The sequence below is a fragment of the Eutrigla gurnardus genome, assembly GCF_963514095.1.
Source record: "Eutrigla gurnardus genome assembly, chromosome: 10".
Lineage (NCBI taxonomy): Eukaryota > Metazoa > Chordata > Actinopteri > Perciformes > Triglidae > Eutrigla > Eutrigla gurnardus.
This window is the reverse complement of record NC_139924.1, coordinates 5,910,985-5,932,307: the sequence shown is the minus strand read 5'-3', so window position 1 is coordinate 5,932,307 and position 21,323 is coordinate 5,910,985. Positions and strand designations below refer to the sequence as shown.

Here is a 21,323-nt window from a genome sequence, read left to right as displayed (position 1 = left end):
CCCCTGGTGTAGCGTGTAGCATCGGAGCCCCGCTAGTAGCAAACACGCTAGTTGAGATTTGGAGTTTTAAAAAGATGGAACTGGTTTCAAAGTCAAACGCAACAGCTGCTGTGTGGAAACACTTCGGTTACAAACAGGATGACCGCGGTGAACCACTCAACCTGAATGAGCTGGTATGTCATTTGTTTGAAAACAAAACAAGCAACCATGGCAACCGTAACCATGGCAACCATAACCAATAGCAACCATATGGCAATACACCAAAACAGCATTTCTACTACAGAAACATGGCAACAGTAACCCTGGCAACCGTAACCATGGCAACGGTTACCATGGCAACCATAACCATGGCAACCATAACCAAAAGCATCAAACGCCACCACTCAACCTGGATGACTGGTATGTCGCATTCGTTGGAAAACAACAGCAACTTAACGCATTTTTATATATATATATATATATATATATATATATATATATATATATATATATATATATATATATAAAAGTTCTTGCTGAGGAGCTTCACCGTTATCTCTCTCGACCTTGTTGTCTGCTGGTGACTCCTGGTTGGCAGTGACCTGTTCTTCAAGGACTTGTTTTATTTATTTATTTATTTTGGATATTTTAAATGTTTTCCAGTTCTCATGTTAAATAATCTTTAGAAATAAACGTTTTGATCTTGGAAAGGGTGTACTTGCATTATTATGCCATTATCATTATATCAGTTGAAAATGGTCTCAAAACGGCAATATTATCGCTTATCGCAATAATTTCTGGGACAATTAATCGCCCAGTGTTATCATGACAGGCCTACCTGCAGCCTCTTTTAGACCTCTGGTTGTCATTCTGTCTAGAACTCAGGGCGGACCACATCCCATTGTGTTTAAATATATCAGCTGTGGTGTCTGGCTCACGTTTCCCTCTGTCTTTCTCTGCTTATGTCCTCTACAGACTGTTCAGAAGATTTTGAAATCCAACAAGCAGTTCTGTAGTAAACTGGGAAAGTACCGTATGCCATTCGCCTGGTCCGTCAGGTCAGTGTCCCCTCAGCTGCCTTAACATTTTGAAATGATCCACTGGATCTAATCTTTAACCAAAACGTCTCTTTCTTTCTATTAAAGGTCAGTGTTTAAGGACAACCACGGCGCTCTGGACAGAGAGTCTCGATTCTCGCCGCTCTTCAAACAGGAGAGCAACAAGATCTCCACGGATGACTTGATTAAGCTGGTATCGGAGTACAGGAGGTAAAGCATACTGTGTGTCACCGAGGCTCCTCTGGCCAAGATAAACGCTTCTCACGATATTTGACTCAATCTTTGTGTGCGTGCAGGGCTGAGAAGACCAGCAAACTGCAGACTATTCCCGGCACGCTGGAGATCTCCGTCGACTACATTCCCTTGGAGCATCCGAGTATGTCTGCTTTTTAGGCAACACCTCTCTCTGCTTTCATTCATGTTCCCTTTCTGCTGTCTCATTTCTCCACTCTGCTCTGTGCTTTCAGACTGCGTGACATCCTCCTGTGTGCCGGTGAAGCCATTCGAAGAGCTGAGCAAACACCAGCCGACGGTGGAGGTGGAGGAGTTTGTCCAGGACACCACCAAGTTCACGCAGCCGCACCGCGTCTACAGAAACCACGTCTACGTCTACCCCAAACACCTCAAATACGACAGCCAGAAGAGCTTCGCCAAGGTACAGCAGAGTAGCTTTAAAGCATCATTTCATCCAAAAATCACCATGCCTCCTGATTTTACATACTACATTCATGTACTTTTATTTGTCTGTTTTTTTGCATGTGGGCAATTATTAATGTTACAATGATCCTCTTGTTCGCAGGCTCGTAACCTTTCGGTTTATGTGGAGTTCCGCAGCTCGGACGAAGAAGTTGCCAAACCTTTAAAGGTACAAAACCATCCAAAAACATGCCGATGGGACATTTATTGCCATTCACACAGCTCCATTTTCTCCGGTTGAGCGCTGTCTATCATGAGAAACTGGCTGAGCCCTTTTTTTTCCTGTTGCTGCTGTTTTTCCAGTGCATCTATGGCAAGCCGGGAGGTCCCGTCCTCACGACAGCTGCTTGTTCCACAGTCCTGCATCACTCCCAGAACCCCGACTTCTACGACGAGGTAAACGGAATGAGGATATAAATATCATAAGAGGCAGATTGACTTTAGCATTCCTTAGAACAAGAACATGTTTACAGATAAGCCACCAAACTGCAGCATCCTTGCAGCAAACTAACCCATGACATGCTGTTTTGTCACGAAGGTGAAGATTGAGCTTCCCACTCAACTCCATGAAAAGCACCACCTTCTTTTCTCCTTTTACCACGTCACCTGTGACATCAACGCCAAGACGAATGCCAAGAGGAAAGAAGCCCTGGAGACTCCAGGTGAGCTGGCGGTCGATGTGATGCTGTGATACTGTGAAACATGTATTATACAGCTGTGTAAACATGTGTACATGTACACATTTGTATTATTTGTACAGTGGGGTATTCTTGGCTGCCTCTCCTCAAAGAAGGCCGTCTGTCGTCCCAGGAGTTCAGCGTCCCCATCTCCTGTAACCTGCCGCCTGGATACCTGGCCATCAAGGAAGCCAACACCAAGGTGAGAACGAGGACGGGAGGGTACAGGATGTATGAATATTAGAAATAGTGATGAATAATACAAACCATCTGTGAGAAGAAGGCTATTAATCATAACATGAGTGAACATGGGTTGGTGGCATTTTCCCTTTCACCATTTTACAGAACGGGGCAGATGTGAAATGGGTGGATGGAGGAAAAGCTATCTTCAAAGTATCCACCAACGTCGTCTCCACAGTCTACACTCAGGTAAAACGCTCATCTGCTCTCCTGCTGTTTCCTCACTTTCTTTGTTTTTACTGGCGTACTGCTACTGTGATGGACCGCTGATGTGTGATCTGTGAACGCTGTAATAGTTTACAGCCTTGTCTGGACCCGAACTGGGTAAGAGGTATAAAAAAAAAAGATTAATCACTGATTTCTGCCAGTGAATCCTTGTTAAAATGAGGCAGAATGACGACATGCACTGTCAAGGTCTCAGCCTCAAAGGAACTCTTGACCTGGAATGAGGTAATTGTCCATTTACCTTGGCTGCTCCGTCTCAGCTTTCTACAAGTAAAGTGAATGGGGTCTGCTTGTGTGGAATTGCAAACATAACATTACCAAGATGTCCCGAAACAAATTAGAGGATTAGTGGATCGTGTAAGTGAGGCTTATTCAATTAAAATGAAGTAGCCCAGTTACATTATTATTATTTTTTTGTATTATTTTTTTTTTAATTTACAAAGTAAATGATGTATGTTGTGCTGTATAATGTACTCCAATTTCGATTTCAATAACAGTTTGAATGAAAAAAAAAGAAGTAGTCCCCCCCACGTCTATCAAATAAAAACAGTAACACACATTTCCATATCAGTTCCTATAAAAGCCGATTTATTGTGAACTGATTTTCCAAACAACTGAATGATTATAAATCTCCTCTTGGTATCAACTTTATTGCATCGGCCTCCATAGTGGTCGGCCAAAAATAAAATCATTTTCTGTTCATTTTAAAGCCCTTAAAATACTTTGATGAAATTGAAAACGACCGCTGTGGCGAGGTGATGAAGTTCACATTTGAGGATGAACTTTTACTTAAAAAGGAGCCGGTCCACTAAGTATGTTTGCAGATGCTTAATGCTGACAGTCATGGTTTCTCCCGTCGGTGCCAGGACCCCCACCTGAACCGGTTCTTCCAGCAGTGCCAGAAGAGAGAGCTGGACCTCTCGCTACCTCCTACCTCCAACTTCCTCAACTGCTTGAAGGTCAGAGAGAAGGCGCCACATCCCCTCACTTTTCATTTATTGTGTCTGAGACAAAAAGCAACGCCTGCATGTCTAATCAGTGCAACACTGCTAAACAAACTTGAGCTTCTTGCCTTTTTCTGATTTATGTGTCTTATCTGTTTCCACGCTTCTCCACCTCTTCCTCCTCCTACGTGCCTTTTCACCGTCCTCCAGGGTCTTCTCAGCATGGAGAGGATCCCAGTGATCATCCGATTTCTGCCAGTGCTCTTCAACCAGCTGTTCAAGGTTCTGACTCAGAATGACAATGACGAGGTCACTACTGCCACCACCAGGTATGCAGTGGTACTACAGTGTCCTTTCACTATTTGATGAATCTAGTACCATAAATGGACGGATGTTTTCTGTCATCGTTTAATGATAAAAGGCCGTCAAGGATAAAAGTCTTTGTTGTCTGCAGAGTGCTGGTCCACATTGTTGCAAAGTGCCATGAGGAAAACCTGGATCACTACCTGCACTCCTATATCAAGGTATAATCGCATGCATACCAACAATACGGCAGTGTGCTCGCTGTGCTGGTAGCAATCACTGGAATAGAGTGTGTTTGTGTGCTCGGGATGCTCGTATGATAATTATGAAGGCGGTTGTTGTGGCTGTGCAGATTTCTGAAGCGTTATGTGTTTGTATGTTTGTGTGTGTTTGCGTGTGTTTGGGCCAGCAGGCGTGTGGATCGGGCCGCGTGCCCAGAAGACAAACACAAACAGACAAGTAGGGAAGTCTGAGAAAGGCTGATTGAGTAGGAGGACACTAGGACGTTCAGCCCGCTCAATCAGACTCACAAGGTCCACTACTACTGAACATGCCAATCTGTTACTATGGCAACCGCGCTTCCATTAGCCCCTCTAGTCCTCCCACCGTTCTTCTTTTGCTGCTGCCTCTTCAAGCACGGTGGTTTTCCTTCACTGTGGCCAACATGAAACAGGTCTCGTGGTTTTTCTTCCCATTCACTGATTTATCCGCTTTAACAAACACGCCTGGTGCCCAGTTCAGAGTGCTGAGTGAGTGGTTGTGTGTCTGTGTGAATACATGCGTGTTCAAGGAGAAGAATGAGGGTGGATTTAATTTGCTGCAGCCTGAATATAATAGTATGTAGGAATATTACATGATTTCATCCTGAAAATGTGTGGTATTTTTTATTTAGTTAGCCAATTGGAACATTTTACATTTTCAGGTTGCTGTATAATGCATCTACAGTATTTGTGAATGTGTGTATTTGTACATATTGGAGCCGAATGCTCCATCTCACAGACAAAGAAAAGCAGCAAATTCTCTAATTTGAAAAAAAAGGTAAAATCTAATTTTAGTGTTTAGTGTTTATTTAACGTGACCTATCATAAAACCAACTAATGGTTGCAGCTCTAGTTGGAACCATGAACTGCAACACACCTGGCATCTCGTTTCCTGTTATCGCTCCACTGCTTCCCAGTAAACAAAGAAAGCCCATTAAATTGATAATGAAGATAATTGTATACACCTCTAAGCGCTTCCTTTCCTCTTCTCCCTGTGTGTAGTATGTGTTTAAGTCAGAGGCCCACGGCTTCAGGACGGTTCACGAGGAGCTGGCTAAGGGGATGACCTTTGACCTGAAGAGCAACGAGCAGGCGGCCGTCAGGAATGTCCTGAAGGTTTGTCTCGCGCCTCATACCGCCTCCTCAGTTTATTTATTTATTTTATTCTTGAGTGTGGAATCTGATGTTTATGTCTCTAAAGTCCTAAAATAAATCTGTGCGAGACTCTCTCCCTGTTTACATGCTGGATACACATTGAAGAGTTTCTTTTTGACGTCTCCTTGTCTCAGTTCTCCTGGTTCTTCCTTGAGCTGATTGTCAAGTCCATGGCCCAAACTTTGGTCGACTCTGACAAGGTCAAGGTAAGGTGGCCTTCGTCCCCATGATGGTCCTCATAATCAGGTCTGGGACACAGCAGGTAATTGTGTCACCGTCCCCTCAGGTTCCGAGGCCGCAGCGTTTCCCCTCGTCCTACCTGAGCCGCGTGGAGACCCTGGTGGAAACGGTGTCTGAGCACATCTTCTGGAAAAACAAAGACCTGGCAGAAGAGACGCGCAGCGCAAACTTGGCTGTGGCGGCTTTCGTCAAGGTGAGAGCACAATGTGTTGTCATTTCAATTACATTCACTGTATGTTGCTCAATACAAACTGCTTAAAATGAGGATGGTCTCCATTCCCATCTGCGTTAAAGTGTCTGTCTTGATCAGCTGATGTCTCCGTCTCTTTGCAGCGTTGCTTTACTCTCATAGACCGAGGCTTCACATTCAAACTGATTAGCAACTACATAAACATGATCACGGCCACGGACAGCAAGGTGACGACATTGGAATCTAATTCAGGGGAAACTGTATTGATGAGCGTTGACACCATTAAATAACACATATTTTTTTTGTTGTCTGACAGGTTTTGTGTGAGCGGAAGTTTGAATTCTTGAGAGAGGTGTGTAACCACGAGCACTACATCCCTCTCAGCCTGCCGCTGCCCTCCTCTCGCATCGCAGGTGTGTCTCGCGTCGCCGCGGTTCAGTGACGCCGGTGCTAACGTGGTCTCCATCATGCATCCAGTAGCTGTCACGCTCATTCGTCTATTAACACTCTTGTCTTTCTCTCTGCCTCTTCCTGTCATCTCCTCTGCCTGTCCATGTCAGACCACACATCACCAGAGCCACAAAGCACTCATGGTAAATACGCTCACTCATTCCTTTTTAATGTTGCGTGTGCTACAGTGGTGTGATGAGAATGATAATCCATTATGTGCTCACTGTATCCGCCGTAGCGGATTAATTAACTCCCTGATGGAAAACAAATATTGGCAGGAGCCTTATTCAAATCAGCTCAGTGCGTTTCCATTCCCAACGGGACTCTTTTGTGCTCTCTCTCCTCTGAAGTGTCAGTGCCAGAGTACAACCTGACCGGAGAGTTCTGCAGGAAGCACTTCCTCACCGGCCTGTTGCTATGGGAACTGGGGCGGGCACTCCAGTACGAGCAGGACCTGAGACACCTAGCCTTGGCCACCCTGAAGACTCTCATGGCCAAACACTCTCTGGATGCACGCTATGCCACCAAGGTAGACAGAACCCATGTTTACACAGGAGGGAAAACGAACACGATGAGTCATGAGCTCGCAGCACACATTCCTGCCATGTGACTCACACGCAACGCAGACACGCTGACGTGGGATTGTACGTGGCAGCTGCAATGTCTTAATGAATGCTGGGAAGTTTCCAGATCAGATCCAGCCAGTAATCTGCCCTCTGTTAAACGAAACCAAATGTGAGCCAAATGCAAGGAAAATCAGGTTTTGTAGGACATATGAAATATTATGTAGCTGCTACCCGAGTCCTGCCAGGAAAGAGGACATTGCAAAACTATTACATGTGTGATTACGAGCTTTCTAAATCAAAGAGCATATTCCTTTGTTATAAACAGATGATGCCACTGGATGTATATCCATGCATATATAATATATATAATTTGCGCGAACCTTCTAAATGCTGCTCTTCATTTGCTGCCCTTCCAGGAGAAGCAGGCAAGAATAGCATCCCTCTACCTGCCTCTGTACGGCCTCATCCTGGACAACATGCCTCGGTTCTTCCTCAGGGAACTCTTCCCCATCTACTTCACTTCAAGTGACCAAGTAAGAGTCGAGATGGAAGATGAAATGATTCAGCTGAGAGGAAATGTTGTGCTTTTTCTGCAGTGTTTGAATGTACATGATGTTGGTCTTATTTTCATAGTTTTTAGCTCTCATTCCTGTTCGTTATGACAACATGTTACCTTATGAAGTGCAATCATTTCAGGCATGTAGAGTCTTCCGAACACCTGCATACCCAGACTCTCATCCTTACTACAGGAATGCTGTCTAGGTCATCCTAGTTGCAGCATGATTTGTCTTTCTGTCTGTCTGTCCTCATCTTTTTGATTTCCATCACATGGTAACAAAGGTTTGTGTGTACAAATGTACAATTTGCACAGCGAAATGTAGATTGTCGTCCCACTTGCTACGAAAGAAAAACCACACACACAAAAACCAAACTACATATCATACAGTGAAGGGTGAATTTAGGAGTCTGACTGCCTGAGGAAAGACGCTGCTCTGAAGTCTGGTAGTACGGCTGAGTGTGTGGAAGCTACCGGCCGCCACATCTGCATGCGCCACCGTTGCCGTGGTAACTGCACATGAATCATCCTGCAAGTTGAGATGGAAGTACAGCAATACAATGGTCGATTGTAATGCAATTTGAATGAAATAAGCCAAATGTTTGTCAGTTGGATGGTTACAGTCAAATATTTAAAATGAGAAAGCTTCATGGGACCTGTGTTTGTTGCCTTCACTGATGCCGTATCTTTGCAGCTTGTTAACTAATAGGAATAACAGTCTGAATAATTAAAATAATAATACGACCGTCTGCAACCCCACCAGGGCTCTCGAGACGACCTCAGTGTAGGAGGGGTAGTGGCAGGAGGGGTGACTCCTGTTACTCGCCATGGCAACTCTGTCGACGCCTCCTTTTCCAAAGAAGTACTCAACTCCATCACAGGTAACCGTGACTGACAGGTTTATATGTAGCTGTATCTATTTCCAGTGTCTGTATGAAAACGTGTGAAGGAGGACATTGATGCTGACAAACCCCTCCCCCTCCCCTCCACCAGCCTTCTCATCCTTGGCAGTTGCCACGGGCAACCAGGCCGACTCTCGGGGTTCACTGATCAGCGTGGACTCCAACCCCAGCAACAGTGACAGGAACAGTGAGAAGATGGACGGCTGTGAGAAGGTGAGAAAAAGAGAAGCGGTTAACAGCCGCCGACCTCCTGTGATCGTTTTCTCTGGAGCAGGTCGATCAATAGGACTTGTGTAGTTACATTTATTGTGCGTTTGATGTATAAACTGCATTTTCTTCACTGTGACACCAAAGACACCAAAAAAGAACTCTTAAGAATTAAAAAACAAAATGATTTCCTGGAATACAATTTTGGTAGGAAATTGCTCTTTTGCCTAAAAGTAGTCCATATCTTTATTATCAGAAAATACTTCACATTACTACAATACTTCACGTTGCTCAAACCCACAGATTCACATAAGAAAATACTGAGTACGAGATCTCCACAATGATAGCTCCACGCTAACCGTAATCTTTCTTTCTGGATGCTTCTCTTCAGTTCGCACGGCCACAGTCCCTCATCGGTTACGGTTCTCGCTGTGACAAGCTGGACCAGGCGGAGACCCGCAGTCTCCTCATGTGCTTCTTGCACATCATGAAAACCATATCCGAGGGTAAGAAATGCTGACAAACAATACAGAAGATGTACACAATCCAGGCCAGAGCCCTGTTGAATTGTTTTTAAACATGATCAACAGAGGCCCAGAAGTTTTACAACAGTAATTATTGGTAACTTTTTGAACCTTTGCCTGTTTCACTCACGCCAAAACCATTTCAGTATAAAATCACTGACTGTATGACTGTAATTGTCTTTGGCACTTGGCTAACTCTCTGGAAACCTGCCGTGGTGTATTACATGTCCATTGTTTCCTGTTTCCAGATGTGCTGGTGTCCTACTGGCACCGGGCCATCCACCAGGAGATCTCCGACTTCTTTAACATCCTGGAGTAAGTGCTCTCCTTGTTTTCATAGCGGGGGATGGCCCACAGCTCCCGTTCGGGCTGACTGGTGATACTGTGCAGGGACAGAACATTGAGACAGACGGGGTTGGGGACAGGAGACGGAGAGGAGGAGAAAGCAGCCAGAAGGGAACAGATGAAAGTAATGACACAGCAAGCGAGGGAGAGAGAAGAAAAACAGACGGTGATCCCAACGAGAGCTCCCTGTCCACTGAACAGTGCACTTAATTAACTGTTTCCTGTGTGTGTCAGCATCTTCATTCGTCCTGTGTTCATAACTTACAAAACGCATAGAAACAAGCAAAAACGTTGCATTTGTTTCCCTTTCTCCAGGCTGTGTCTTCAGCACTTCAGGTTCCTCGGGAAACGCCACATAGCCAGGTGAGTGCACGCTCCTCGCTGCTTTCTCCAACAAAGAGCAGGACCAGGTCTCATTCACATGCATCTATTATATTATTATTTATATATCTTATCTATCCTATTTAACGCTGCATACATTGAAAGCGGCTTATTAACTCAAAAAACATGCCGCAGCCAAAGGTTGCATCACCCCCCCCACCCACATAATTTGTATAATCATGCGCACACACGAATGCACAAATGTAGCCACACACACACACACACACACACACACACACACACACACACACACACACACAGAGACACGTGTGCAAACACACACAAATAAATGAACGGACACAGTCGGGCAGAAACACTAATATGTGTTCTGTATGCATGTGCACGTTCAGGGATGAGCTTCAAGAGGGGAAGACGTAAAGGGGGAAGAAAAGGAAGGGGGGGGGGGACTCCTGGATCTGTTGAGAGAAAAGCACGGCTGGATATTGTACTGTAGTAGTTGGCAAGCACAGGATGGGGGATGTTATCATACGTGTGTGTGTGTGTGTGTGTGTGTGTGCTCTTACTGGAGCTGAGCCACTGGCACTGCTAGACTCCTCCATCCTCTGGTTCCTCCCAGCTAATTAAATTAGCTCTCTTTTTCCTTTCAGCAGTAAGATGCTGAGATGTAAGCCAACAAAAGGCTGGGAGAACACACTGCTTCACTGTGTGTGGAGACATTAACAGAATAAAGATAGCTGGAAGCCGAGCTAGCGCTCAGACACAATTGAGGCTGTCTGGAGCTGCTAGCTACTTAACATTCGTCTGTAATACCGGGCCACAAGGGGGGGGGGATTCACAGTCTTAGGCCCGTGTCTGTCTCTCTGCTAGCTCTTTGATGCCTGGCTGAGTCCCACTGAAGTTCAGGAGAGATGAGTTACACCAGCAGGGTGGAGGACAATCAGCCAGACATAATATTTAATATCGTTGATTAAAGCAGAAAGAGCTGCTGATGCGCTTCGTCGGTAATGTGTGGATGTGGTCCGATCAAATGTCAGGGAAGTCCTGATTGGTGCATGGACCGTTTTCTAAACTCAGCCCCGCCCACTTCAAACTGTGGAGAAGGGAACAGAGGAAAAACAAAAATACAATCAATCAAAAAGTGTTTCAAGTTTGGCCAGGAACAACTGTGTTCTGCATGGTTTCAATGAACATGAGAAGCTTGTTGAGAAAGAACCCGGGACATTCTTCTCACTTCTCCTGTTCCCGTCTGTGTCGGGGCAGGGAGCCTGAATCCCTTAACTTAAGCCATATTTGAGCCTTAAGCTAAGACAAAAACACACTCATACACAATATACACTAAATTAATAAACCCATTATAAGCAGCAGCTCAGTCCGTGGGACTTGGGAACCGGAGGGTCGGCGGTTCAAGCCCAGCGCGGACCAAGTACAGAGTGTGTGGGCTGGTAGCTGGGAGAGGTTGCAAGTTTTCCTCCTGGGCATTGCTGAGATGCCCTTGAGCAAAGCACCGAACCCTCAAACTGCTCCACAGACGCTGTATTTCAGCTGCCCACTCCTCCTACGATGGCTTCAATGCAGTTTAAATTCCACTGTGTGCTGTGCAACGTGTGACAATGAAAGTTGATTCGGAGTATCTTCTCCGTGTTGCTGCTGTCGTCTCCACCACATCGCATGCCTCACGCTCTCCCACGCTCTCCCTGCCTTCCTGCACCATGCAGCTGTTGTGTGTGACATGCACATCTATAGCATCCAGTCACCCGTTCTGTACAATGCTGTGGTATTCACGCCGGTGCTGCATGTTAGTTACATTCTCTCTACACCCTTTGTGTTGCATGTTGACCTTGTGTTCCCTCCGCCTCCACGCTCTGCCTCATGACTGGCTGGACTCCACCTGCTGCTTGTTGAGCTCTCTTGTGTTGATTGGCTCAAACAGTCGTTAAGCCTCCCCTCTTTTGGCGCCGTGCGCTTTTGTGTAGATGGAGCTGTATTTAAGCATCATGAGAATACGATACGCTGAACATCTGTTTGTTACTAAGCTGATTTGTGCCGCGGCTCAACCGCCCATTGCTTTCGTCACATCTCCACATCCCGATCTCCTTGCTGTCTACTGAGCTCAATTCTCCACTAACACTCTCCCAAGCGTTGATATAACATTCACGCTGTATTCTACTCATAGCAAACCAAACCATTGACTTTGCTACGGCACTAACCTTTCCATCTGGCTGAGCGCCCTCCCTTTACCAGTCGTTTCTCTCTGACTTTAGCCTCTCTCATCACGCCAAGGTCAGATTGAACGGACATCCTGTACGCTCTCAGCATCTCATTTAGTCTAACAGGAATCCAACGTGACCCAGTTGCTATAAACATGCACCAAGGTCACAAATGTGCAAACAGTACCGCAAAGCGTTTTGCATATATCAGGTCAATATTCATTGATTGCTGGCATGCTCAACTATGAGGACGCCACACATAGTTAATAGAACTGAGTAATGGTGAACACTCAACAATGACGGTCTCAAATAAACAAACTAACGTTAGCTTTGATGTGATTGGCTCGTGAACAGGAAGCTAGCAGCGGCAGTAAAGCTGGCCCAGTCCACCCAGGCCAATGGCATCCTGAAGGCCTCTAACCACCCCTCCCAGTCCTCTCATCCCTCGAGCCTCTTCCCACAATGGTAATCACCCTCCAGCAGGAAAACACCTCGGCCACGTTGCAGTTAATCGCTTTAAAAAGTCTTTGGTTACTCAAATTTGTTCTTAATGCTAATGATGTCTGGTGAAGTTAATTACTATGGAGTTAAAAACGTACACGAGCCAGACTCTTTGAATACAGATCAACAACACTTGGGTTAAGATAAAAACACATGCTTGTCCTATGTTCATCATTGATGTGACCATCGTGTGTTTAGACTGTAACTGTGTTCCCAGCATGCCCCTCCTCATACCTGCAGTGTTCTGTGTGGTCCGTCTCTGTCTCCGTCCTCCCGTGTCTTAATAGACTACACAGCATGTCCTCGGGACATGGATGCCATTTGTATTTACCTGCCGACTAAAATGGGCAAAATCGATACTTCTTCTTCCGTACATTCACTGCATTATAATGTAAACAAGCATCAGAGAACGCGTGATCTGACTGAACCATGCTGGTCCCTGCCGTTGCATCCAGGATGGCGTCGTCTGGAGGGGAAGGCCACCGGCACGCTCGCTCCCAAACCATGCCCATCATCAGGGGCAAGAATGCTCTCACCAACCCCAAGCTGCTGCAGATGATGGAGACAGGTACACACACACACGCACACACACACACACACACATACACACACACACACACACACACACACACACACACACACACACACACACACACACACACACACACACACACACACACATACACACACACACACACACACACACACACACACACACACACACACTTTGAGAGATGAATTTGACTTATTGATATCTGATCCTGTTTCCAGATGGGAATATTCAGGATGGGGACACCCTGAGTCCGACAGACATCGAGGCAAACATGGCCACCGAGGTGGCCCTCACTGTGCTGGATGTACTGGAGCTCTTCGTTCACCATCACAAGGTCTTTGGTCCTTTCCTTAGTTTACAACCTGAAACGCCATGTCACACGCTCTCACTGTATGTCGTCTTATTTTAAAGAGGAATCTGTTTCAGTCTATGTTACGTGTATATAATATAAGGTATTTATTGTATTCAAATTTATTGTGTTTTCAAATCACTGTTTTATTTATTTTATACAAAAAATAAAAAATAAAAAAATGTTTTGTGTGTAAATGTTTAGGCTCCAGAATGAATTGTACATCAAGCACATACAGTATTTCATGCACACTGAAGCCAAGCCAATGATACTCTGCTGCCATCTGGTGGCGAGAAGTTGTGTTTTTAACCTGAAATCTTTTAGCTGACACTAAAAAATCTAAACTAACTAAAGAAATCTATGTCATCCAAACAGAAGCAGCTTTTGCTGGACGAAGGACAAAATGCACTGATGAAGAAGGTGCTGGACACCTACTTGCTCTTCTTTCAGATCAACCAATCAACGGCCACTCTACGGCATGTCTTCGCTGGACTCAGGCTCTTTGTACAAAAGGTCCAGAGAGCTTCATGTAAACGCACAGCATCTAATTGACTGGTCACTCTTCCTGGTGTGTGGCTTCATCCACATCTCTTTGTGTCCATGCAGTTCCCCAGTGCATTCTTCCAGGGGAAGGCAGACCTGTGTGGCTGTCTGTGCTATGAGATCCTCAAGTGCTGTAACCACCGTTCCAGCTCCACCCAGACGGAGGCAGCTGCCCTGCTGTACTTTTTCATGAGAAAAAACTTTGAGTTTACCAAGGGCAAGTCTATAGTCCGCTCACATCTGCAGGTCAGTGAGGTCACATATCATTTCAGCAGTGTAAGTTCTGTGAGTCGTGTTTTCAGCGTGACGGTAACTCATTCCCATCTCAGGTCATCAAGGCCGTCAGCCAGTTGATAGCAGATGCCGGCATCGGAGGCTCCAGATTTCAGCAGTCCCTCGCTATCATCAATAACTTTGCCAATGGAGATTCACCCCTTAAGGTATAGTAGGCTCTAGGCTAATATCACAGCTTATTATGATTCGTAGTGCTTTTTCCTAAAAACATAACACTTCCCCCCTAGAACACTCCGTTCCCTGCCGAGGTGAAGGACCTGACCAAGCGGATCAGGACGGTCCTGATGGCCACGGCCCAGATGAAGGAGCATGAGAAGGATCCGGAGATGCTGGTGGATCTTCAGTACAGTCTGGCTAACTCCTACGCCAGCACCCCCGAGCTCCGGTGCACCTGGCTGGAGAGCATGGCGAAGGTTCACGTCCGCAACGGCGACCTCTCGGAGGTTATACATCTTATACTTTCCAAGCCGCTCACTTTTTTGTTGTTGTATGAATGAAATTGAACGGTAATGTGTCTGAATTCCCCATCAGGCTGCCATGTGCTACATCCACATCTCAGCCCTGATTGCTGAATCGCTGAAGAGGAGAGGTTAGTGCACACACGCTGCTGCTTTGACTTTCTTGCACGTGTTTAGGTCTGCACAAATATGTCGCTGCTTGTGTGTGCATCTTTGCAGACACGGAAAAACTCCTATCACAGCCATCTTGTGTCGACCAGAACGCCTTCTTTTTTCTCTCTACTAACATCGCATCTCTCTGCAAATGACTTCCACCTTCAGGCGTCAGTCTTTCATCTCGTCATGGGGGTTGACGTGTACGCCTGAAAGTGACTCGAGTGTGTGTCTGTGTGACATTAATCAGCAATAAAGATGGATTCCCATGCCGTCATAGAGATCTCTCTTTGCATCCCAAGTACCACGTCCAGTAGGAATAGAGACACTTTTCGCTGCATGCTCCATCCTTTTTGCCTCACATGTGCTTCCTCATTTCCGACTAAGGCATGTGCCGATCTCCTGACATCTTTTTGCATGCGCATTCCTCACTGAGCCTGTGTGCTAACACCTAGCATGCCTGAAGCTCAGCTGATTTGTGAGCCTCGTCCTTGAACATTAAAAAGGCAAAAGCAAGTGGACTTTATAAACCCTCCTCCTCCTCCCTCCCCTCCTACCAAACAGGCTACTGGAGAGCTGACAAGGCCCGGATGTCCAGTGTGTCCCCTGAAGAAAGCCCTGTCTTTAACTGTAGCTCCTTACTAACTACCTCCCGAGATCAAGACAGTGAGTGTGAGCGCCTGGGGCCTGCTGGGTGGAGGGGTTGGGAGTTCAGAAGATAAGGATGGGAGCGTGGTGGGGCAGACTGGGTGTGCACTGACATGTTGAAACCACTTAGCTGGGTGGCAGCTGTTGATATTGTTATCATGCCAGTTCAGATCCTTACCCGTCTGCTGTTGGACATTAAATACGTTTGATGACCACTTCTTCTTGCCTTATTAAAATGGCATTGTGTGTTATCACTAATGACTGTCACTGTTTGACCTTCGCTGTTCACTCAAGACGTTCAGCGTCACTGAGGTTGGATGTGAAGCACGCTCACGTCGGAACTGTTTTATCTATTCTGCAAAAATGGTGCAACTTATGACGAATGCTTGACTGCAAAACAGTGAACCATCTTCCCGACACGAGAATGTCTGTGTTTCTGCGAGTCGACGAGCTGAACACAAGTTGAATGTCTTTCTAAGTCGCTAACCTCGATGTCACTCTCACCACGCCAGCGTCGTTCTCTATGGGCTGGGCAGCGTTCATGTCCATCAGCCCCAACGTGAAGGAGGAGGGCGCCATGAAGGAAGACACTGGTACACAAGACACGCCCTACACTGAGGTCAGTGTTGGCCTTTAATCCTGATCACGCTCTGCTCCTTTAAAGCGTTTCATGATCGTACCCGTTACTGTAAGTTTTGAGAAGACCCCTCTCTAACGTGCGTCCTGCTGTGGTGTGTAGGACACGTTGGTGGAGCAGCTGGAGCTGTGTGTGGACTACCTGTGGAAATCAGAGCGCTACGAGCTCATCGCTGACATCAACAAACCTGTCATCGCCGTCTTTGAAAAGAGAAGGGACTTTAAGGTAACTGTTAACCCTTCCACTCTTTGTTTGTGTGTGTGTGTGTGTGTGCATACCAAGTGACCTTTGACCTTACATGTGCGACCACAGAGGCTGTCAGAGCTCTACTACGACATCCATCGCTCCTACCTGAAGGTGACCGAGGTGGTGAACTCAGAAAAGCGTCTCTTCGGCCGCTACTACCGCGTTGCTTTCTACGGACAGGTGAGCTCCTTATTGCTGCACACTTACACGGGTGTTTTTGCACACGCACATCAACACAACAACAGTAACTTTGCTCTACAGTATGAAGGCCAACGTGGTGCTTGTTTAGATTTTTTTCAAATAGGACACAATAACAACAAAGAGGCTTTTCTGTTTAGTTTTTCCAATGTCATTTTTTAATGTAAACAATCTCAGTAAAATAATATTTGCATAGCTAGATGCCACCAAGGATAGGTGGGTTTTTGCACTGCCTCTTGAGAAAGTGTAAAAGCATATTTGATACACAGGTATAAAGATGACAGGTGAATTATCGTTGAATCTCTAGATTTGTCAGTGGAGAAGCGCTGTGCGGTTCTGGCTTGTTTCTTGACACGGTTTGTAAATGAGGAGATGGTATTTCCATGCATTGATTTCAGAGCTCTGAAGTGAAGTTTAAAAAGCTGATAATGAGAACGTGAAACCGTCTCTCTATTTGGAAAAAAGGAGGAGAGAAATACAACGTCTCGTCAGTGAGGCATGGAGGTGGAAAGATAACGAGTCGGTGTCCTTAATTTCTCTGTCTGCTCTTTTCTTCCTTTAAAAAAAATGATATTCTAAATCAAGATTGCGGTAAGTGTTCTGTATGTCTTTGACTTTTCCATTTTCCTCAGTGCTAACCACTTTTACCTCTCTCCTCCTTCTACCACTATTAACATCTGCTGCTCTTCCCCCTTTGAAGAATCTGTATCAAGCTTGCTGTGGCCCATTTTACGTCACATAATCTCCAACGATGAAGTCGTTCCCTCCCTTAACATTCAGAAGAGCTGGCGTCAAGCAGCCGCAGCGGACAGAAAGATAACTTATTTAATAAACCTCATTCCCCTTTTGACATTTGCCTCCGGTGCTGCTTTAAATCTGACCTCAGAACTGTCCCATCCAGAGCGTAACACTGACACCCGAGCTGTTCTAACACGTTTGTACAGCCAGTGTCTCAAGGAACCACTAGGGGGCAGCATAAAATCACACTGACATGTACACAGCTTGTTGTGACAGCAAAAGCAACATCCCAATATTAGTGCATTGCACTCCCACAGAAACCCCCCACAGATGTAACGGGCTTGGCTAATGAACGTGCATGTGTGTTCTGGTAGGGTTTCTTTGAGGAGGAGGAGAGCAAAGAGTTCATCTATAAAGAGCCGAAGCTGACGGGGCTGTCGGAAATCTCCCAGAGATTACTCAAACTCTACTCCGACAAGTTTGGAGCCGATAACGTCAAGATGATCCAGGACTCCAATAAGGTCTGTTTAAGTCACATTAAAATGGAACGATTGGCCTGGATGTTGTTATAACAGTCACTGTTGAGTTTGTGGACGCGTAATTTCACTATTCCTCACCAAACATCCTTTAAAAAACAGGTGAATCCAAAAGACCTGGACCCCAAGTTCGCCTACATCCAGGTGACGTACGTGCTGCCCTACTTTGACGAGAAAGAACAGCAGGACAAGAGGACGGACTTCGAGAGACATCACAACATCAACCGCTTCGTGTTTGAGACGCCGTTCACTCTGTCTGGGAAGAAGCATGGCGACGTGGAGGAGCAGTGCAAGAGACGCACCATATTGACCAGTATGTATTCGTTCCCCACTTCCTGTCAACACAAACCACACACACAGGTCTGAGCAGGTTCTGTCCTTCCAAAAGTGGAAAGTCTAACCTGTAGTGGGTCTGACTCGTGTGTCTCTCCAGCGAGTTCCAGCTTCCCCTACCTAAAGAAGCGTATCCAGGTGGTGGAGCAGCAGAGCACGGAAATGAACCCCATCGAGGTCGCCATCGATGAGATGTCCCGTAAAGTCTCCGAGCTCAACCAGCTCTGCAACATGGAGGAGGTGGACATGATCCGGCTGCAGCTGAAACTGCAGGGCAGCGTCAGTGTCAAGGTGAGGGTTCCTCCAACAGTGGAGTGGATTTGAGGCGTTTTTTTCATTTTGTCTCACCTGATCGTCCCATTTCCAGGTGAATGCAGGACCCATGGCGTACGCCAGGGCGTTTTTAGAGGAGAAGAATGCCAAGAAATACCCAGACAACCAGGTCAAACTGCTCAAGGAGATCTTCAGGTAGGATTAAATGCGAAATTCCATTCCATCAAGGTTAGAATTACATTTTTATATATGTTTCTATGGAATATAATAATAAAATTCAACACAATTAACCCTAAAGGTGTATTTTTTTTAGATCTAGTTGCATTCGTACAAAATATTAATATACATCGATAAGAAAAAAAAAACATTTCAACTAAATAAAATCACACCAAAAATATACGAAAATAAAAAAAAGGAGCACAATATCAGTAAAAAGCTGTTCACGAGTGCAAACCTACAAGGTGTAAAAAGCAACATAATGCCAGTTTTCAATATTTCACAACCATCATGATTAATTCAACATGTTTACAGTCTTGATTTTAAATCAAAATCCATTTTAATAGTGAATAAACATAAAGCGACACCAACTAATTGTAATAGCTTATTTTTAGGATTCTTCTAAGGATACGATTTGCAGCACTAATTATGATTATTTTACAATAAAGCAGATTTTGTTGAATACATGTGGAATATAAAGGGAAAACCTTCATAAAGTGCAGTTCCTATTTGGTCCTGCTGCACGTTGGGATTTATAAATGCAGCAACCTTCTTCAAAGTGTAAAAAGCAGCCATCAGAAAACCTGCTTATGTGTATTCAGTGATGTTAAAAGCCAGATCATTAAAGGTCAGGTGCTTTCGCCCCCTGCAGGCAGTTTGCGGAAGCCTGCGGTCAGGCTTTAGATGTGAATGAGCGTCTGATCAAGGAGGACCAGCTGGAGTACCAGGAGGAGATGAGAGCTCACTACCGGGACATGCTGACGGAGCTGTCTGGCATCATGAATGAACAGGTCTCACTCTCACCCATGAGCCTCCACACATGTGTTTTTACCACGTCCTTGCTTTCTTTCCCCTCCCTCATTTGCGAGCCTCCACATAACGTCTCCTATGTTATTATATCAGCTTCTGTTTTTTTTTACAGTTTCCTCCACTTCTTCTCCAACCTTTGCTCCAAAAAAGTGTTCTTGCTGCCAGTCCCTCCCTCCTCTCTCACAGCTCTCAGGCCACTCTTTCTAAGGCCGGTATGTCATGGCATCAACGCTCTCCATAAAGCATCTTGTTGTCTTGCTACTTGCTTTACCCACTTTATCTGTTTCCCATATCCAAGAGCCATACAAGTCTGGATGCTAAACCTCCTTTTGAATGTTCCTGTTCCAACGAAAGCTTTTTATTCTCACTCTCTCCAGATTCCTCACACAAGACAACCAGGAACGGAACGGCACAGCGCCTACTGAATGGCCAGTAGAGATCCTTTGTGCCGGGAGGACTTTTCCTTTTCTTTGGTTTCCATAACTGGCTTTGGAGTGCCAGTCTGAGCCTCAAAAGTGGCTCGTTTGCTTGTTTCTGACTGTAGTTGTTTCTCGTGGAACCGTGACCGATGGCCAGTGTAGAGAAAAGAAGGGAAGAAGTGTGTAGACTGTGGTCGTGATAGTCTGTAGTCCTGTCGTTGAACGTTGACTATCTGCAGTAGAGGCCCGGCTGCTGGACTGTTAGCTACCGTCTTTGTTTTGCTTTTAGAGACTCGACCCGCGTGTCGTATGGATTCCCCCTCGCCCTGCCGGCTGATTCATCAGCGTCCATGCTGAGAGACTCTCACACACACACATGCACATGTTCAGATCCACATCCACACAACACGCGCCTTCTCTCCACAACCCAGTCCCTTTAGAGAACAGTGACCTTATGAGCTCGAGGTGCGTTCAGCTGTCGATGGAACAGAGAGCTCTCTGGTGCATTTTTTTGATGACGGTTTTTACAATTTTTTTCTGTGGAATATCGTTCAAACTATCTCAAGAGAGTAAGATGACTAATGTGAAAAAAAATTGGGTGACAGGTTTTTTTTAACTAACGAAGCATCAAGAGTTGAACGCGCCTCCTGTTCCCGTTTGAATGTAGAGCAGCTCCACATTGCTACTTTGTATCCTTGCTAACGTTCTGGAAATATCAGCTTGCCGATTTTCAAATGGAAACAAACAAAAAAAATATGTTTTGTAACATTTTTATGATGGAAATTGCATTGTTACTGTTATTATTTCCTGTACTGTTTTGAATTGTAAATAAGAAATATTAATATTTAAAACGTTTGAAATGTTTCTTTTTATAAAATATACAATATATAAATATTTGTTTAGCTGAATTTGAAAAAAAAGAGAACAAACTAAAGTTTTATGTATAACATTTAAATAAAACTTTGTTAATGTCCAAAACAAAACAAAAAATGGTGCTCAAGTTAATGGACAGCAGCTGTATACATCTTTAATCCCAATTGTAACACACAAAGGTTGTAGAGGTTGAACTGCCATTTTTGTGAAACTATCATCAGTTGTGGCCTGTCTTGTCTTAAAAAATAATTATATATATATATATATATATATATATATATATATATATATATATATCAGGCATTTCAGGCATATTTCATTGTCTGGTAAGTGGATGGATTATAGAAACTACTGTTAAAGGCGGAGCTGTGCAGTACTCCTGCCTTAAATGAAACGGACAGAAATGAAAAGCAACCATCCTTTGTTTTAGATCATTGATTTCTTTTCGAAGTCGGAGGGGTCAGAACAAAGTCAGTAGC

At 45.1% G+C, this 21,323-nt stretch overlaps 1 protein-coding gene across 9 annotated transcripts in view; it reads left to right on the top strand.

Moving 5' to 3' along the window:
• dock10 (dedicator of cytokinesis 10) overlaps positions 1 to 20,944 on the top strand; it is a 55,274-nt gene extending 34,330 nt beyond the window's left edge. For 3 of the 9 annotated variants that reach the window (XM_084019176.1, XM_084019174.1, XM_084019177.1), the window contains exons 14-57: positions 955 to 1,037; positions 1,125 to 1,247; positions 1,334 to 1,413; positions 1,505 to 1,692; positions 1,837 to 1,902; positions 2,037 to 2,129; positions 2,272 to 2,395; positions 2,494 to 2,612; positions 2,756 to 2,839; positions 3,742 to 3,834; positions 4,030 to 4,148; positions 4,274 to 4,343; positions 5,385 to 5,498; positions 5,672 to 5,743; positions 5,824 to 5,970; positions 6,111 to 6,194; positions 6,284 to 6,380; positions 6,528 to 6,560; positions 6,768 to 6,946; positions 7,400 to 7,516; positions 8,303 to 8,420; positions 8,533 to 8,654; positions 9,040 to 9,154; positions 9,421 to 9,487; positions 9,833 to 9,880; positions 12,421 to 12,531; positions 13,023 to 13,135; positions 13,339 to 13,454; positions 13,845 to 13,982; positions 14,076 to 14,258; positions 14,342 to 14,452; positions 14,534 to 14,749; positions 14,838 to 14,895; positions 15,482 to 15,583; positions 16,078 to 16,184; positions 16,305 to 16,427; positions 16,515 to 16,628; positions 17,759 to 17,905; positions 18,023 to 18,233; positions 18,354 to 18,544; positions 18,621 to 18,721; positions 19,395 to 19,533; positions 19,665 to 19,764; positions 19,930 to 20,944. In XM_084019176.1, coding sequence (XP_083875302.1) covers positions 955 to 1,037; positions 1,125 to 1,247; positions 1,334 to 1,413; positions 1,505 to 1,692; positions 1,837 to 1,902; positions 2,037 to 2,129; positions 2,272 to 2,395; positions 2,494 to 2,612; positions 2,756 to 2,839; positions 3,742 to 3,834; positions 4,030 to 4,148; positions 4,274 to 4,343; positions 5,385 to 5,498; positions 5,672 to 5,743; positions 5,824 to 5,970; positions 6,111 to 6,194; positions 6,284 to 6,380; positions 6,528 to 6,560; positions 6,768 to 6,946; positions 7,400 to 7,516; positions 8,303 to 8,420; positions 8,533 to 8,654; positions 9,040 to 9,154; positions 9,421 to 9,487; positions 9,833 to 9,880; positions 12,421 to 12,531; positions 13,023 to 13,135; positions 13,339 to 13,454; positions 13,845 to 13,982; positions 14,076 to 14,258; positions 14,342 to 14,452; positions 14,534 to 14,749; positions 14,838 to 14,895; positions 15,482 to 15,583; positions 16,078 to 16,184; positions 16,305 to 16,427; positions 16,515 to 16,628; positions 17,759 to 17,905; positions 18,023 to 18,233; positions 18,354 to 18,544; positions 18,621 to 18,721; positions 19,395 to 19,533; positions 19,665 to 19,764; positions 19,930 to 19,988 — 4,995 coding nt within the window. In that variant the 3' untranslated portion in view covers positions 19,989 to 20,944. The remainder of the gene's footprint in view (positions 1 to 954; positions 1,038 to 1,124; positions 1,248 to 1,333; positions 1,414 to 1,504; positions 1,693 to 1,836; positions 1,903 to 2,036; positions 2,130 to 2,271; positions 2,396 to 2,493; positions 2,613 to 2,755; positions 2,840 to 3,741; positions 3,835 to 4,029; positions 4,149 to 4,273; positions 4,344 to 5,384; positions 5,499 to 5,671; positions 5,744 to 5,823; positions 5,971 to 6,110; positions 6,195 to 6,283; positions 6,381 to 6,527; positions 6,561 to 6,767; positions 6,947 to 7,399; positions 7,517 to 8,302; positions 8,421 to 8,532; positions 8,655 to 9,039; positions 9,155 to 9,420; positions 9,488 to 9,832; positions 9,881 to 12,420; positions 12,532 to 13,022; positions 13,136 to 13,338; positions 13,455 to 13,844; positions 13,983 to 14,075; positions 14,259 to 14,341; positions 14,453 to 14,533; positions 14,750 to 14,837; positions 14,896 to 15,481; positions 15,584 to 16,077; positions 16,185 to 16,304; positions 16,428 to 16,514; positions 16,629 to 17,758; positions 17,906 to 18,022; positions 18,234 to 18,353; positions 18,545 to 18,620; positions 18,722 to 19,394; positions 19,534 to 19,664; positions 19,765 to 19,929) is intronic. The other 6 variants (XM_084019181.1, XM_084019179.1, XM_084019182.1 and 3 more) reach the window with 4 other exon arrangements.
• The last annotated feature ends 379 nt before the right edge of the window (positions 20,945 to 21,323 follow it).